A 14,243-nucleotide genomic window follows, 5' to 3' on the forward strand; every position below is an offset into this window, starting at 1 on the left:
TTTCATGCTGTGAGAAGTGAAACCAGAGTTTCAAGCCCTGGTACTGTCCTGTACTGTTGATGCCAGGTAGAGACGCAATGCATTTCTGTCAAAGGAGCTGAAATGTATTGTACACATGACAGGTTACCAGCGGGCTGTTCAGATTACACAGGAATTTATAACATTCTTGATAATAAATATGTGAGTGTAAGATAGTTTCAGTGTTTTTTTTTTTTTTATTTCAGTGATGAGAAACCTGTTGTATAATATGCAGGCACACTGTGTATAATCAAAAGGCATAAACATCCTTCTTTGCTTCTAATTTGCATACTCCTTTCTCACTAGCATGCAAATACTGAATAAAAGCAGGCTCCTGTTCATCCAAATAACCCTGTTATTAATAACATGAGGAAGAAAGTGAAACTGGCAACCAGCATTTGTGTGGTATTGATAAGAAATTCAATGTCAAAAAGAAAATAATCAAATTCCAAAATGCGTCTGTTTGTACATGGCGCTGCAGGAATTTGTTTAGTTATAATTGTATAATTAGTTATATAATTGTTTTGAAGATTATGGACCCTGGTGTAATACAGAGTTTGGAGAAGATAGAGGTACATGGTGGAATTTTACAATTAAACTGTACATTTATTAATTCCACTTTTATTACATTTTTGTTAGACTTTTTCGTTGTTCTATTTTTACAAACTAGCTTATCTTTGTTTCTTCTAACTTTTTATAATGAAAACCACATTTTTGTGGCTTTTTTAATCTCAGTTTTATAACGTTTGTATTAGACTGTTTGTTATTTCATTATTTGTTTATTTAGCAGACGCCTTTATCCAAGCCAACTTACAGATACAAGGGTGTTTGAACTATGCATCAGCTGCATATTCAAGACTGCAAAAATGACTGTTCATGAGAAACCGAGCGCTATTCACAAAGTGGTATTTGAAGTATTAAATGTTTGATGGTCATTAAACTGCTCTAGACTGTGGCTGTATCTTTAACAGTATCAAGCTGAATCAGTGCTGTGCTGCATCCTATATTGACAGAGTTGTGGCAAATGTTTCTTCACAGTAAATAAACCTCAGTACAGTACTCAAAATAATGATAGTTATTATGATTCATTTGAAATGCTTTCATATTGGATTTGTTTTTTTAAATTTAGATTTTTTAAATGCTTTTAGTTGGACACACAAACTGGTATTTTAGATATCATACAGTGTGGAATACAGAAGAAATGTACCCAGACAGAATGTGAGGGCGCTGTGTAAAGACAACAGAGTGTCCTGGACTGGATGGCCAGACAATTCATTCCCAGGGGTTAGAAGGAAGTCGGTCATCTAGAAAGGGGGCGGAGCTACGATACACTAAATCATCGACCCGGAAGGGAAACGACATGGCGGCCTCGGATTGGAGGAGCAGTTGCATTCGTTAACCAAGGGGTCATGATTGACGGTATATAAGGGGACGTAGTAAAGTGATCTGTTCCTTGTTATGTTTAAACGCTAAACTGGAAGGAGACCTGTTTTGCAATCATGTTTTGTTTGTCGTGTCTAAAAACTGTTTGTTTGTTGTTGTTAATGGCTAACACAATCCGGAGCTGTGGCTAAAGGCCAGCACTCAACCGGGAGAACACTGCACATTGTTTCACGAATAACTGTATTTACACCACGAGCACTATCGCACTCACTGTGGACTTGTGTTTGTTTTTTGTGTTACATGTTTTTTGTGTTACAACACCCTACTGGACTATTGCAAGAGGAGGCAACTCCAGTTTTCCAAAGGTGTTATACACACACATGGAAGGTATATATCTGTATTTTTTTATATATATATATAAAGCATATCAAAGTATGGCACATTATTGATTATGTTATAGTCCATGTATTTCAGTAATAGTACCCAAACCTAACTGGATCTTTTTTTCCTACCCAGGTAAGAATCTAAAACTGTTTCACTGTAATTTGTACCAGAATTGCCATCATACATCCTTTAAATTGTTGTCAGTGCTGGTTTAAACTCAAAGTTTCTAGTATTAAATTAGATAATGATTCAGTACTATCAGCCAGCCAGCTTCCAGCTATTGGTATACTACAGTATATATAGACTTTTAAATTTTGTTTCCTAAGAACAGGACTGGAAACTACAGGACTGAAAGCAGTGTGGAGTAGACTCTTGACCGGAGGGTCATGGGTTCAATCCCAGGTGGGGGACACTGCTGCTGTACTCTTGAGCAAGGTACTTTACCTAGATTGCTCCAGTAAAAACCCAACTGTATAAATGGGTAATTGTATGTAAAAAAAATATGATATCTTTTAACAATTGTAAGTCTCCCTGGATAAGGGTGTCTACTAAGAAATAAATGATAATATTATTAATAATAATAATAATAATAATAATAATAATAATAATAATAATAAATAGTAGTGCTGCACCTGACAGACTGAAAATACAATCTTCTTGGTAAGACATAAGAGCTATGTTGCTGGAGTGAAGTTCTATGGTTCCCAGCATCTATGATCTTTATCTGCTGTACCTCTGCACACACCACTGCAGGAGACGTCAGCTTTTTTACAGAATGTTTGACTTTCATTTTGCAATGCATTGTTAAAATATATTTAAGGAACACTTCTCCTGTGGACCAATGAGTAAGATGGAAGCACTTGTCTGTCACAGTTTGTGATTGTCCAGGATAAACGGTCAAGCCTTAAAATCAAACCCAGTGTGCACTGTCCCTGCTTTAGACTGGCCTGTAACATCAGTAACACAACCTGGGATCCACTGCAGTTGAACTGGGGTTAGGATGAAGAAGCTACATGAAAACATCCGTGAGAAGAGACTCTAAGACCAAGGGAGAGACGTTCTTTCTGGAGCCCTTGCTGCACAACCACCCACTGTGGTGTGTTGGTGATGGAATTCCCAGGTGGCAGATCTCCTCCTGGCTCTTGGTAAACTTGCCATCTACAAGAACAGTAAGCACAAGACTGTCGGGCTGGGTCTCGCTGACTGTGGAGCTATGTTTAGGGCCCTCGTCCAGTTGGGTTAATGTAGAGCACACCCAAGCAGATTCCACTGCCAATGTGCAGTCTTTAGTCATCCGGTGGGCTATATATGAGGTGCTCTGCACTATTTCTTTTGGTTTACTTTTGCACCTGAATATTTGATGAATCATTTAAAGTATAATTTGTTAAATATCAGTCCTCTTATGATATCTTGTTTGAAGCTACTAAACTCTCTTTTTTCTAGCTGTCATTTAGCAAGGTCGTCTTACATAGTGTGTCCTCAATAAAGTGTGAGGGAATTGTCAGTATGCTACACCTACACTGCTAGCAAGTGAACAAGCATACCAGACTTATCCTAGGGCTTAGAGGAATGAGCTCTGAAGGCAGGCTGAAATAACTGAATCTATTTAGGCTAGAACAAAGAAGAATTAGGGGGAATTTGATAGAAGTCTTTAAAATCTTAAAAGCAGTTGACAAGGTTGACCCTAACCAATACTTTAAGCAGCACAGAAACCAGAACCGAAGGACACAGTTAGAAATGAAGTGGAAACAGACTGGAAATGGACAGAGGGTGGAGATACCTCTTCACACAGAGTGGTGAGTTTGGAGGTCAATCAGCTTCTGGGAACCGAACAGGCATAGATGGGCTGATTGGCCCCCTCTCGTTAATTTTTGTGTGTGTGTGTTCTTATAGCATTGCTTTATTTGAATCAAACACAGTCCTTACTCTGATTGGTTGATATTCCAGTCCAATGAGAGGGTTGGGGACACAGGCACATACACAAAGATTAGCCAATTAGATATTTTAGTTTTCGGTTGAATAGTTTGCTGACCAGACCTTGGATCAGGTGCAGTACATGATGTTGTGTGTCAATTTGTATTTATTTCTTGATCCCAAACTAGTTGGTTTACATAGATGATGTTCTTTTGGAGATCTTACTTGTTCATACATATTTGCATGTAAATGAAAACGCCTTTCATGTTACAGAATGAAATGACTGATTACACAAATCTCTTAAGGAAAGCACATGAAGCTGCACTTACTGAAAGTATCCTAATATTACAATCTCTTAACACCCCTATACTGGAATCTGTATTCTTGTTGAATATATAGAAGAAGAATGTGTTTCACTAGAGTTTATGAAATCCAGTTCTTCTGCTTGTGTGATACTGGGGCTAATTCACAGTAACTGTATTTAAAGAATGCTTTATCAAAATCTGTTGCAGTTTAATATTGCATGTGTACTCATCGACTTGTATAGAAGTTTCATGTTTTTTTTTTTCAAACTGTATGCAATTACATGAATTGTATTTAAACTTTCTTTAAGTAACTCACAAGTTAAAGCTTTGAGAATGTCTTTATATTCCATATTCTTTAAAGCAAACTAAAAATCTAAAATGAGTCTGTGCTTATAGGCAAGATAGAACACAAAAGTGCACAGAGAAATGGACTGAACCAGAATGTAAGTTTATTTATGTTTACGCCAAGCAGTTACAGCAAGCATATGAGCCACATGACTGTACTTAAACATTGCAATACAGGTTTAATATCTAGAGTATTGTAGATCGCCTTAGAGATTACTTTTTAAACTTCCTATTTTTGACAAGCCCCTTTTCACTGATTTGGAAACTTTGGCTTTAAGTTTCTGTTTGCATTTTTAACTTTTTCTCCATGCAATACTAACATGAATTCTACACCACTTTCAAAATGTTTTTTTTTTTTTTTTTTTTTTTTTATCCCCTTGCAATACATCTAACAGTCCAAGCAGTCTGGTTTACAGATGGAATCAAAGTTCAGTGTTTCTGGGATGTTTCCAGAAAAATGTGCTTGTTTTTTTATAGCAGTTTTCGCAGAACAACTACCACTAATAATAATAATAATAATAATAATAATAATAATAATAATAATACAATGAAGTGCTACCAAGAATTGATAATTCACTAAATTGATTAATTCATGGTTAGGCCATGTTGACAGTACACTGTGTACATCCCATTCCGTCACAATTGTTTTAAATTACATTTTTAGACATATAGTTTGTGTGAACTCTATGGGGTTTGAAAAGTTACCATAAAAAAACCTTTGAAAAAGCAAATACTTTAAAATAATGACTGTAGATACATAGATAGGAACTTAACACAATGAGATTATGCATGCTGAGACTGAAGGGGATATACTAAAAAACATTATATTCCTCTCATTACCAGAACATGTCCTGAATCATTTTTCTGCAGATGTTGTTATTTTCACTGCAGAATCTCACTACACTGTAGCATATGGAGTGCAAACCTTCACAAACTTCAAAATGTGTGAACATATTTACAGTAAAACGATGAGGGATTTACTAGAAAGTTGTCGTGCAAATATTTCTTTGTTTTGTTTTTAAAAACCTTTTTATTAACCCCTTAAGAAAAAGCCATTTCAACCCCCCTTTAAAATAATGCGAGTGAGCCCCTTGAAGCAATCAAAAGTATCCCGGGTGTGGAAAGCGGATGCTGCTGCAGAAGCTGAGTGTACTCAGGGAGTCACTCTCATCTCTAGGGAGAGAGAAAAGACTTAATGAATACTGAATACTGACTGTAGCAAACAACAGAAAAACAGAAAAACAGTTCACTGGAAACTACAGTCAACAGGTAGTCAACACCTTCATAGGTTAAAACATCACTTTTAGTTAGTATAAGGGCAATAATTGTGGCAACAAAACAATTCAGAAAGACCAAAGACAAAGACTGCGGATTTCACACAGCTGTAGTCGGATCAAATAGAGTGGATTTCTGAGTCCCTGCCTACAGACTGGAGTAAAAACACAGAGCATAACAAGAAATCAGTCATAGCATAAAATGAGCATGAGATACAGTCATATGGACAACAGTCCACACCTATGGTTTATCCAGACTGATTTAAAATGAGCTGTGGATCTGACTGAATGGAGTACACTCAAAAACTGTGGTTGTCTGCCCAGAAGGGGCCCGTGTTTCTGCTAATGCTACATTATTTGTGGGCGTCAATATTTTACCTTGCACTCCCACTTTAAAAACAGCCCCTACAGTACTCAGTGGAAGTCCTCTTTATATTGCTTCTACTCGGTGTTATCCACATCACAAAACAGACACCAACAAATTCAGTATTTTTTTATAATCATGAAAAAAAATACAACAAAAAGCATGCCAGGCAGATTTACCTTTGTAGCAGATGAAGTTGAACCCTTCAGAGCAGGACTGGGCAGTCCAGTTGTACCCATTCATTCTGTCCATGGCTCCACAATGGTTCGGTTCACTTTGGCATGGGCAACCTGGAGCCCACTGATCATAGCCATGCTTGGCTCCATCCACCCAGTACCAGAAGCCAAAGGTACAGCTCTTGCGTAACCCCAGCCACACCTGTCAGGAGGTGGCGTTTCCAGCTTTTTTCATCACTCTGATCTGTTCTGGCTTTGACTCGATGCTGACCAGGTTAGTGTAGTTAGATTTGCAGTACTTCTCAGCTTCCTCCCAGGTTTTATTCTCCGTCACAAGGAACAGCTGTCTGCCATCTGAAAGCACAGATGTTTAACCAATAATAATGGATTGTTTTATACACGGGGTACACTAAGGGACTTTAATTTAATGGCACAAGGTTATCAGTTCACGCCAATAGGCTGAAATGCCACACCATTACATGTAAAGATTAATAGACAATGTCACTATAATCCTTGCTTACAGGAGTAATCTTGGGATAACCACAAGTAGGCAGTTGAATCAGTAGAGGGTTTTTTGGCCACAGCTGTCAATGCTACAGTTAAATCCAGCTGTGGCTGAGCTGGGCACTTGTTTAAATCAACCCCTAAGTCATGAAGCCAAACTGTTAGACAGCTGGACAGGACTGAAGAACGAACCACCCTCACTCCCTGCTTGCAGACGAGTTGAAAAAGAACAGTCTGAACTGGGATCCTTACCATCATAGCAGAAGAAGGGGAGTTTAGTGTCACATTTTTCATCATTCCATGTTTCTTCGTTATATTGTATAGAAACACACTTTTTGTTCTCATCACCGGATAGTTTTCCAGAATTCCAGTTTTGGAAGTCCAAATCTCCCCCATCTGACCACTTCCACGGATTATTGAACAGGCCTATCCAAAATGCTTTAACCCCATCCTTTCTTATGTTCTTTATTTTTTCCTTTTCAGTGTCACATTTTATACTGACGAGGTCGGTGTGGTTTTCTCTACAGTACTGCTGAGCTTCATACCAGGTTTTACCTTCTTCAATCAGGATATAACTCTCGCTGGCGTTACTGCATTCTGAAAAGGAAACAGTAGATGAAAAAAGCTGTGAGCTGAGGAGGTGCGTGGCTCTCCTGCTGTGATGTAAAGGGCAGGAAGTCTACCCTGAACCCAGGTTACCCTGCAGCTATACTGCCAGCTCAAGGAACATGGCTGTGGATTCCCAGACACTGAAGCCTCACACATTACCATTCTTCTTACAGTGAAGCACCTAAATGTATAACACTCTGGGTTCTATTCAACTGATTTATTCCGATGTACAAACCACCACTGTTAAATCATATAAATAGCAAATCTAATAGCTTCCCACTGCTGTAGCTCCTTTGCTTTTGATATTGGTGCAATAAGGCAAACACTGTAAGATAATCACTGTTAAAATCGTGTCTAGCTGAAAAGTGTGTTAAAGTTTAAAAAGACAAAAGACCTCTCCTTTCCTGGTCAAATCCCTGTAGGTAGTAAGTGCCTTAGATACTGAACCCTCAAATTCACCCGGTACTGTAACAATGCTGTTATTCAAAGGTAACAGTTCATTTATTTCAGATTTGTTTGTACATTAAAGAATATCAGAAATAAAGAAAAAGAGACTTCTCTTGATAGTGTAAAATATATATTTTAGAATTTACTACCGCACCAGGTTATCAATTCCATGTATTTATAACTCAGTGTAAAAACTACTCCTTTCTCTTTTGAACCTGTTCCTGTCCTACTCTCTCTACTAAGTTTCAAGACATGATCCTGGATATCTATCTATAACTTCAGAACACTCCATCAGAATTCTAAGGTAAAACTTATAAGCAATTCTAAGAAAAGGCACAAGCCTAAACGTTTGTCAACTTGACAATGTTTCTAAGGTAAACTTAATAAATACAATTCACGAAGTATGTCTAAAAAATTAAAAAGGATGTAGTGGAAACCCACAAATATTCCTGTTTTTATAAACAAAACTGTACTGGTTGGTAAAACAAAATAAAGGAAGATTATCTAATGAACATGAGATTAGGAGTTATATAGGACACCTCTCAGATCTGATTGTGAGAAACACGATTGCAATGCAATAGGGCCCAGTATCTCTGTCAGGCCAATGTCAGTTCTCTTTAACATTGATAAAAAAAAAATCCTCCCAACAAGAACAAAAAAGGAAAGAGGGTGAAGGAAGATTAAAACACATTCCAGGGCTCTAGATATGGGTTGAACTGTCAGGCTTACCTTTGTAACACATGAAACTGTTCTTCGTACTGCAGTGTTCATTTGTCCATTTGCCATGATTATCAGCTTCAACACAAGATTTCTTTGTTATGTCAGATTTCTTTATTATGTCGTGTTCAGCTTCCAAGTTGCTGATGATAACAGCATCGCTGTTGGACCACTGCCAGTTTTTTTTAACATCACGATATAACCCAATCCAGGCTTCATTTTTGCCTTTGTCTCGAGTCTTAGAGAGACTGTCTGCTTCTTCCTGGCTTTCAATGGTGGCCAGGTCTGTGTGCTTCTCTCGACAGTAGCTCTGAGCATCAAACCAGCTCTTTTCGACTTCCACAAAGTGGTATTTTCTGAAGTGTCCGGAAGCAACTGCACAGAGCACTAAAAAAAAAAAAAAAAAAGTTTTAGTAAATGCGTTAAAACTTTTAAGAACTGATTTAAATGTTTTAATAAAGTGTTTTTGTGTTTACGTTATTATATTTCATTTAAAAGGCATATTCAATTCACAACACAGGGGCTTATGTTCAAATGTATATCTTACAAAACCTCTGTTTTACTCAAGTATCATATGTATTAAAGAAGAGAATAGGGAAAGTAGAAAAATAAATCAAATGTATTCAGGATGTTTCAGACATACTGTAAAAACCCTTCAGTAGTTAACATTCACAATGGCTTGGGTAACATTTTTTGCCATTCTGTTTTAGTAGTGCCTTTTGAGTAGTTTGGATTTATATGCAGTTTACTTTTAAGGAGAGAAATTCACCTTCAAAATCTGAATGACTTAATTAATATTCAGATGCGTGAGGGTATTTTTTACATGTGCCTGTCAACTGGGTTTACAAGAAGGTTGGGCTGAAGGCCATGCAGCAATCACAGGTGCAGCCGGCCTCATTTTGGCCGCCCCCCCTCCCCCCCCCAAAGAAAACATAAAAATAAACATCAGAAAAACTGTGGAAATGGTTAATCAATTCACGTTGACTTTACCCTATTCCCATTAAAAGAATAAAACCTACTACAAAAATAATAATAAATACATTTCCAAGTGCTGCTGGACAATGTCCCGCCTTCCTGACTTGCATCTATCATTGATTTGTTCTCAATACCTTAAACCCGCCCCAACTACTGAGTGACAGCACATTCCTACATTTCTATTGGAGATTTAAAACGAGATTACAATCATGATGGAGGCTTGTTAGGGGGATTTAAAACTGTATTGTTAAAACACAGAGGATTTAAAACAGAATTGTGGCGAAATGTACAAAAATGCCTCAACACAAAAACCCCAGAAGAATGTACCCGTGACCAGAGGGATTTCACTGTGGAAGACAGCAAAGGAAAGAAGGTACAACTTAAGTGTGCAAGTACTGTCCAGTTACTATACATATTTTGACTCACACACACACACACAAAAACGCTCAAGCATTTTGGAAAGTAACCGAAAACACAAATTTCATACAGTATATCAAAAACGAAAGCACCCCCAAAAAACGATTTACATAAAACTCGAAAATAGCTAAAAATGAGCACCGGAAAAATACAATTAATAAAACCGGAAAAACAGAAGCCCTACTTATATGAACATGCAAAATAAAGTTTAAATTCAATAAATATAACATGGGGTTAACAAAGCTAACGTTTGAAATAAAAAAAAATGTAATCATTTTTTTAATGGTATCTCATATTTCAGTGTAATAATAATAAAAAATAACAGATACATTCTTCTTTGATATGGACCAAGAGCCCTGATATATCCACCCTGGTGTTAAAACAAATGAGTAAAATTGAAATGAAGAGAGGGGTCAATGAACCACAGTACAGCAGTGTGGCAATGTGCCCCGTCCCTGTGTGCATTTGTGTGTTGCGTGCGTGTGTAAATGTTGGTGTATAGTCATTGGTACACGGGATATAAACGGGTCTGTGTTTCACGTGTATTTAAAAAGTGTAGACTTGTATTTAGGCACGAGGAGAGCACAAATCACTTCACGTGCTGGTTAAATGTAATATGTGAGCACGGGGTTGCACAGAATTAATTCACGTGCTGGGATTCAAGTGAATAATTAATTAGTAATTGAATCCCAGCACAACAGTATATATAGAGACACGTAGCTTGCAGTCGGGGTTGGGTGTTCGGTGAGTGGAGAACGGGATTGGAGACGGAGGTAATTGTAAATTGTAAAAGTAAATAGTTAGAGTATCTGCTCACCGTGTTTGTTTGTCTGTGTAGTCCGTTTTGTTTGTCTGTTTATTTTGGCGAAAGTGCCGTGCCCTGTGTTTTTGTCTGTTCAAACCTTTTATTTTCTGTTCTGTTATTAAATGCTGAGCAAAAGCATTCGCTCAGCTTCACCAAACCACATCTCTCTGTTTATTTATTTCCTGGCTCTGGTCTGACACCACCCACTCCGGCCGTCTTTGTGACAAGCAGATATACAGACACTTTCCCTTTAAACCATTGTGCTGAGGACATGCATCCTAACAGGGGTTAATACAAACTTACCTGCCAGCAAAAGGATAAGGAGCCCATTTTTCTCCATGATAATCAAATTTTGATGACTCGAAACTGGAGAAAAAAAGAGAAATCATCCTTTTAAAACATTTTGAGATGCAAGTGTTCAGGGTGGGCTTGTATTTTATCATTGGGAACTCGCTTGTGTGCTGTCCTGTGGTGCTGCGTATATCTAAAAGCGCTTATTCAATTATGACGAATGTTTCTGGGCGAAGTTTAACACAAGCTTTTGGGAGTTTCAGAATCTGGGAGACTGTGAAGGCATGTGTACTTCAAGCTGTATAGTACCCTGTTCAGAATAGGGACTTGGACAACGACACACTTCTAAAGTGAATAAAACAAGCAAAGAATTTCTCAGAACAGGAATGGACCTTCTCCCAGCTTCCACCCAGTGTTGTGTTTTTTTTTTTTTCCCACTAGTATCATACTATTACCTTTTCCCTTTATATTATTATTTTTATTTCTTAGCAGACGCCCTTATCCAGGGCGACTTACATTTGTTACAAGATAACACATTATTTTTACATACAATTACCCATTTATACAGTTGGGTTTTTACTGGAGCAATCTAGGTAAAGTACCTTGCTCAAGGGTACAGCAGCAGTGTCCCCCAGCTGGGACTGAACCCCCCCCCCCACACACACTGGAGGCAGAAAATATAAACCAACTTCCTCATTTAATATCTGCGTTTGAACTAATATAAAGATTTTACCACTTGCTATATTTGTAACCGTTTTTTTGTTTTTTTTGCTTGAAAAACAAACAATGATGAATAGTTTCAATATTAAAAACATTCACTACTGTTATACCTTTAATCTTATATATATATATATATATATATAATTTGTAATCATCATACCAGCGCCATTGAGGTTTGAATCCAGTTTCTTTCAAGATCTTAGATTAGTTAATTGAACCTGCTAATCACAAAATGTTCTAGTTCTATAGTGTCCTTTTAGCTAACACTTGCAAATGTAATTCCTTGTTTTCATTTATTTATTTTTGTTTTAGAATCATATGTGGTAAACATAAAGTGGTAAAGTTGTCCCACATAAAAATAATTTAACTCAGCATATATGAATTTGAACAGAATGATCTGGCACTCACCTTCTCAGTGGAGTCTCACAGCTACCTATCTCTGTGTCCTCTCCTTCAGCCAGACAAGCACACGCAACATGCAAATACACAAAGTTTGCAGAAGTGTGTTTTTATTAACCCTTTATGGTATACAGGGCTGTTGAAAAGAAGGAATAGTAGTATTTTAATATTAGTATTTAGTCATATAGCATTCAGTATTTTATCTAAAGCGACTTAGAGAGACTAAGGGGTGAACTATGCATCAACAACTGCTGCTGCAGAGTCACTTAAAATAGGACATTGGTTTTAAGTCTCATCCGAAGGACTGAGCACATTGAGGTTAGTGACTTGCTCAGGGTCACACACAGTGAGTCGGTGGCTGAGTTGGGATTCAACCTGAAACCACCTGGTAAGAAGCCCCTTTCTTTAACCACCAGACCACCAAGCCTCCTTATATATATTATGTATGTATGGGGGGGGTGACACGAGCTGCTATTCTGGGGGGGAAGAAAGGGAGAGCACAGATGTCTAATCTCTGAGAAATAGTAGTTGTAACATTAGTAGTAAAGTATTGAGGCAAGCAAGGTTTCAAAGTGGACAGGGTACTCAGAATGATTGTAAACTTCATCTAACAAAGTCATGAGGTATGTATACTTTTATTTTTATTTTATACCTTTTCATTTTGTCTGAAAAAAAATCTAATGTTTGTGTTTTATAGTTCCTGTTTTTCAGAGTTTATTTTTATTTTTATGGAAAGCAGTCTTGTTCACCAGAAGCATATCTATTGTGCTATTTCTAGAAACACTGGAACTTCCTGGTTAGATTTTGACTACAACAGGCATGCAATGTGCAAACTATGGGGAAAAAAAAAATTCACCTGATGAATAAGGTTTGTGTTCTACATGACTTGTCTTTTAACCTGTAATTTAGTCCTACAGCCACAAGATGTTGATAGAGCCTCCACAGTAAGCCACGTAATGAGAAATCATTATTAAACAATCCACCAATTACGTTACTTTAACCATTTGAATTGGTCATCCCATTACTAAAGTACCTAAAGTATATTCTTTGAATATAATGTAAATAATACTAATACTAATACTACTACTAATAATAGTTCATAAGAAGCCCATAAGTGTTACTTGTTTGCATGAAAGAAAAAGGTATCTGGACACCCCTGCTGGTTTTTGATGTCTGGGTGTGGCACACCTGTTTTACTCCACTGAGACCACTTGGTATCCCTGAATACTCTACAAAAATAGGCAACAATTTGCAATAAGCAATAGCATCATAGCAAACCACATTAAAAGTAAACTGATAATATTTGGGGCTGCCACTGTGCTACTTGGATGAGTGGCTTATTAACCTTTAAAGAGGGGACAATTATCTATTCGGGGATACTAAGATATTTAGTAGGCAAGCTGTCTCAGTTGGGTAAAATGGTCAGCAATTGCCCCAACTCTAAATATATCTACATATGTATGTAATTAAATGTTTAGTGATGGCTTTCTGCATGAGGTATTACTTATGTTATTAATTATAAGTTTTACTAATTCAGTTGCTTTAATATGCTTTTATATTAAGTTTCTATACAGTATTGTGTAAGTTTCGAGTTCTTTCATTTCCCATCAGCAAAACCAGCTATGTGCAGTTTTGCATAGCCTAACACGACTGAAAGTCACAGATAAGTGTCTGAGCTAAATGCCAAAAGGCAGGATATTAGCAGAGATAGTGTGAGATGGGGGAGGGGAACTGAAAGACAAGAGGGATGCGCACTGCTGGGTACAACGTGGTATTCAACCCCCCCTTTTCCCCCGCAGAGGGAATGTGCAATGATAAGAGTGGAAACCCCTATCATTGGACAGAAGTAAGACAAATGGGAGTGGAGTCAACAATTGCGTACAAAGGTATAAATGCCAAACATTGCAAAGTTTTGTCACTTTTCATCTCTTTCGAATTAACTTCATGGATATCCGTGCTTTCTAATACAAACATATGCACTGAGCTGTACTGAGGCCTTGTCCAAAGTCAGTTTAAATCTCATGCTTATATGATTGTATTGGAGGTATACCTTTCTTGTACATAAAGTGTTTTTGAATCAAAAACCATTTGTCAGCTTAATTTCTTCACTACAGATGGACAAGTAATATTTCGTTTGTGTTTTTTTTTTTTTTTTTTCAGAGGCAGTCACATCACAGGTTGAAGCATCCATAACCA

The 14,243-nt window shown here is 37.4% G+C and overlaps 1 protein-coding gene across 2 annotated transcripts in view; it reads right to left on the reverse strand.

The window, feature by feature from the left end:
• Positions 1-4,471: 4,471 nt before the first annotated feature.
• LOC117433983 (macrophage mannose receptor 1-like) overlaps positions 4,472-14,243 on the reverse strand; it is a 28,344-nt gene continuing 18,572 nt past the window's right edge. The window contains exons 2-7 of one of the 2 annotated variants that reach the window (XM_059010878.1): positions 12,057-12,183; positions 10,941-11,003; positions 8,453-8,827; positions 6,920-7,264; positions 6,167-6,517; positions 4,472-5,522 (exon numbers count right to left, since the gene is read on the reverse strand). In XM_059010878.1, coding sequence (XP_058866861.1) covers positions 6,369-6,517; positions 6,920-7,264; positions 8,453-8,827; positions 10,941-10,977 — 906 coding nt within the window. In that variant the 5' untranslated portion in view covers positions 10,978-11,003; positions 12,057-12,183 and the 3' untranslated portion in view covers positions 4,472-5,522; positions 6,167-6,368. The remainder of the gene's footprint in view (positions 5,523-6,166; positions 6,518-6,919; positions 7,265-8,452; positions 8,828-10,940; positions 11,004-12,056; positions 12,184-14,243) is intronic. The other variant, XM_059010879.1, reaches the window with a different exon arrangement.

The sequence above is a fragment of the Acipenser ruthenus genome, chromosome 41, assembly GCF_902713425.1.
Source record: "Acipenser ruthenus chromosome 41, fAciRut3.2 maternal haplotype, whole genome shotgun sequence".
In the NCBI taxonomy this organism is placed as follows: domain Eukaryota; kingdom Metazoa; phylum Chordata; class Actinopteri; order Acipenseriformes; family Acipenseridae; genus Acipenser; species Acipenser ruthenus.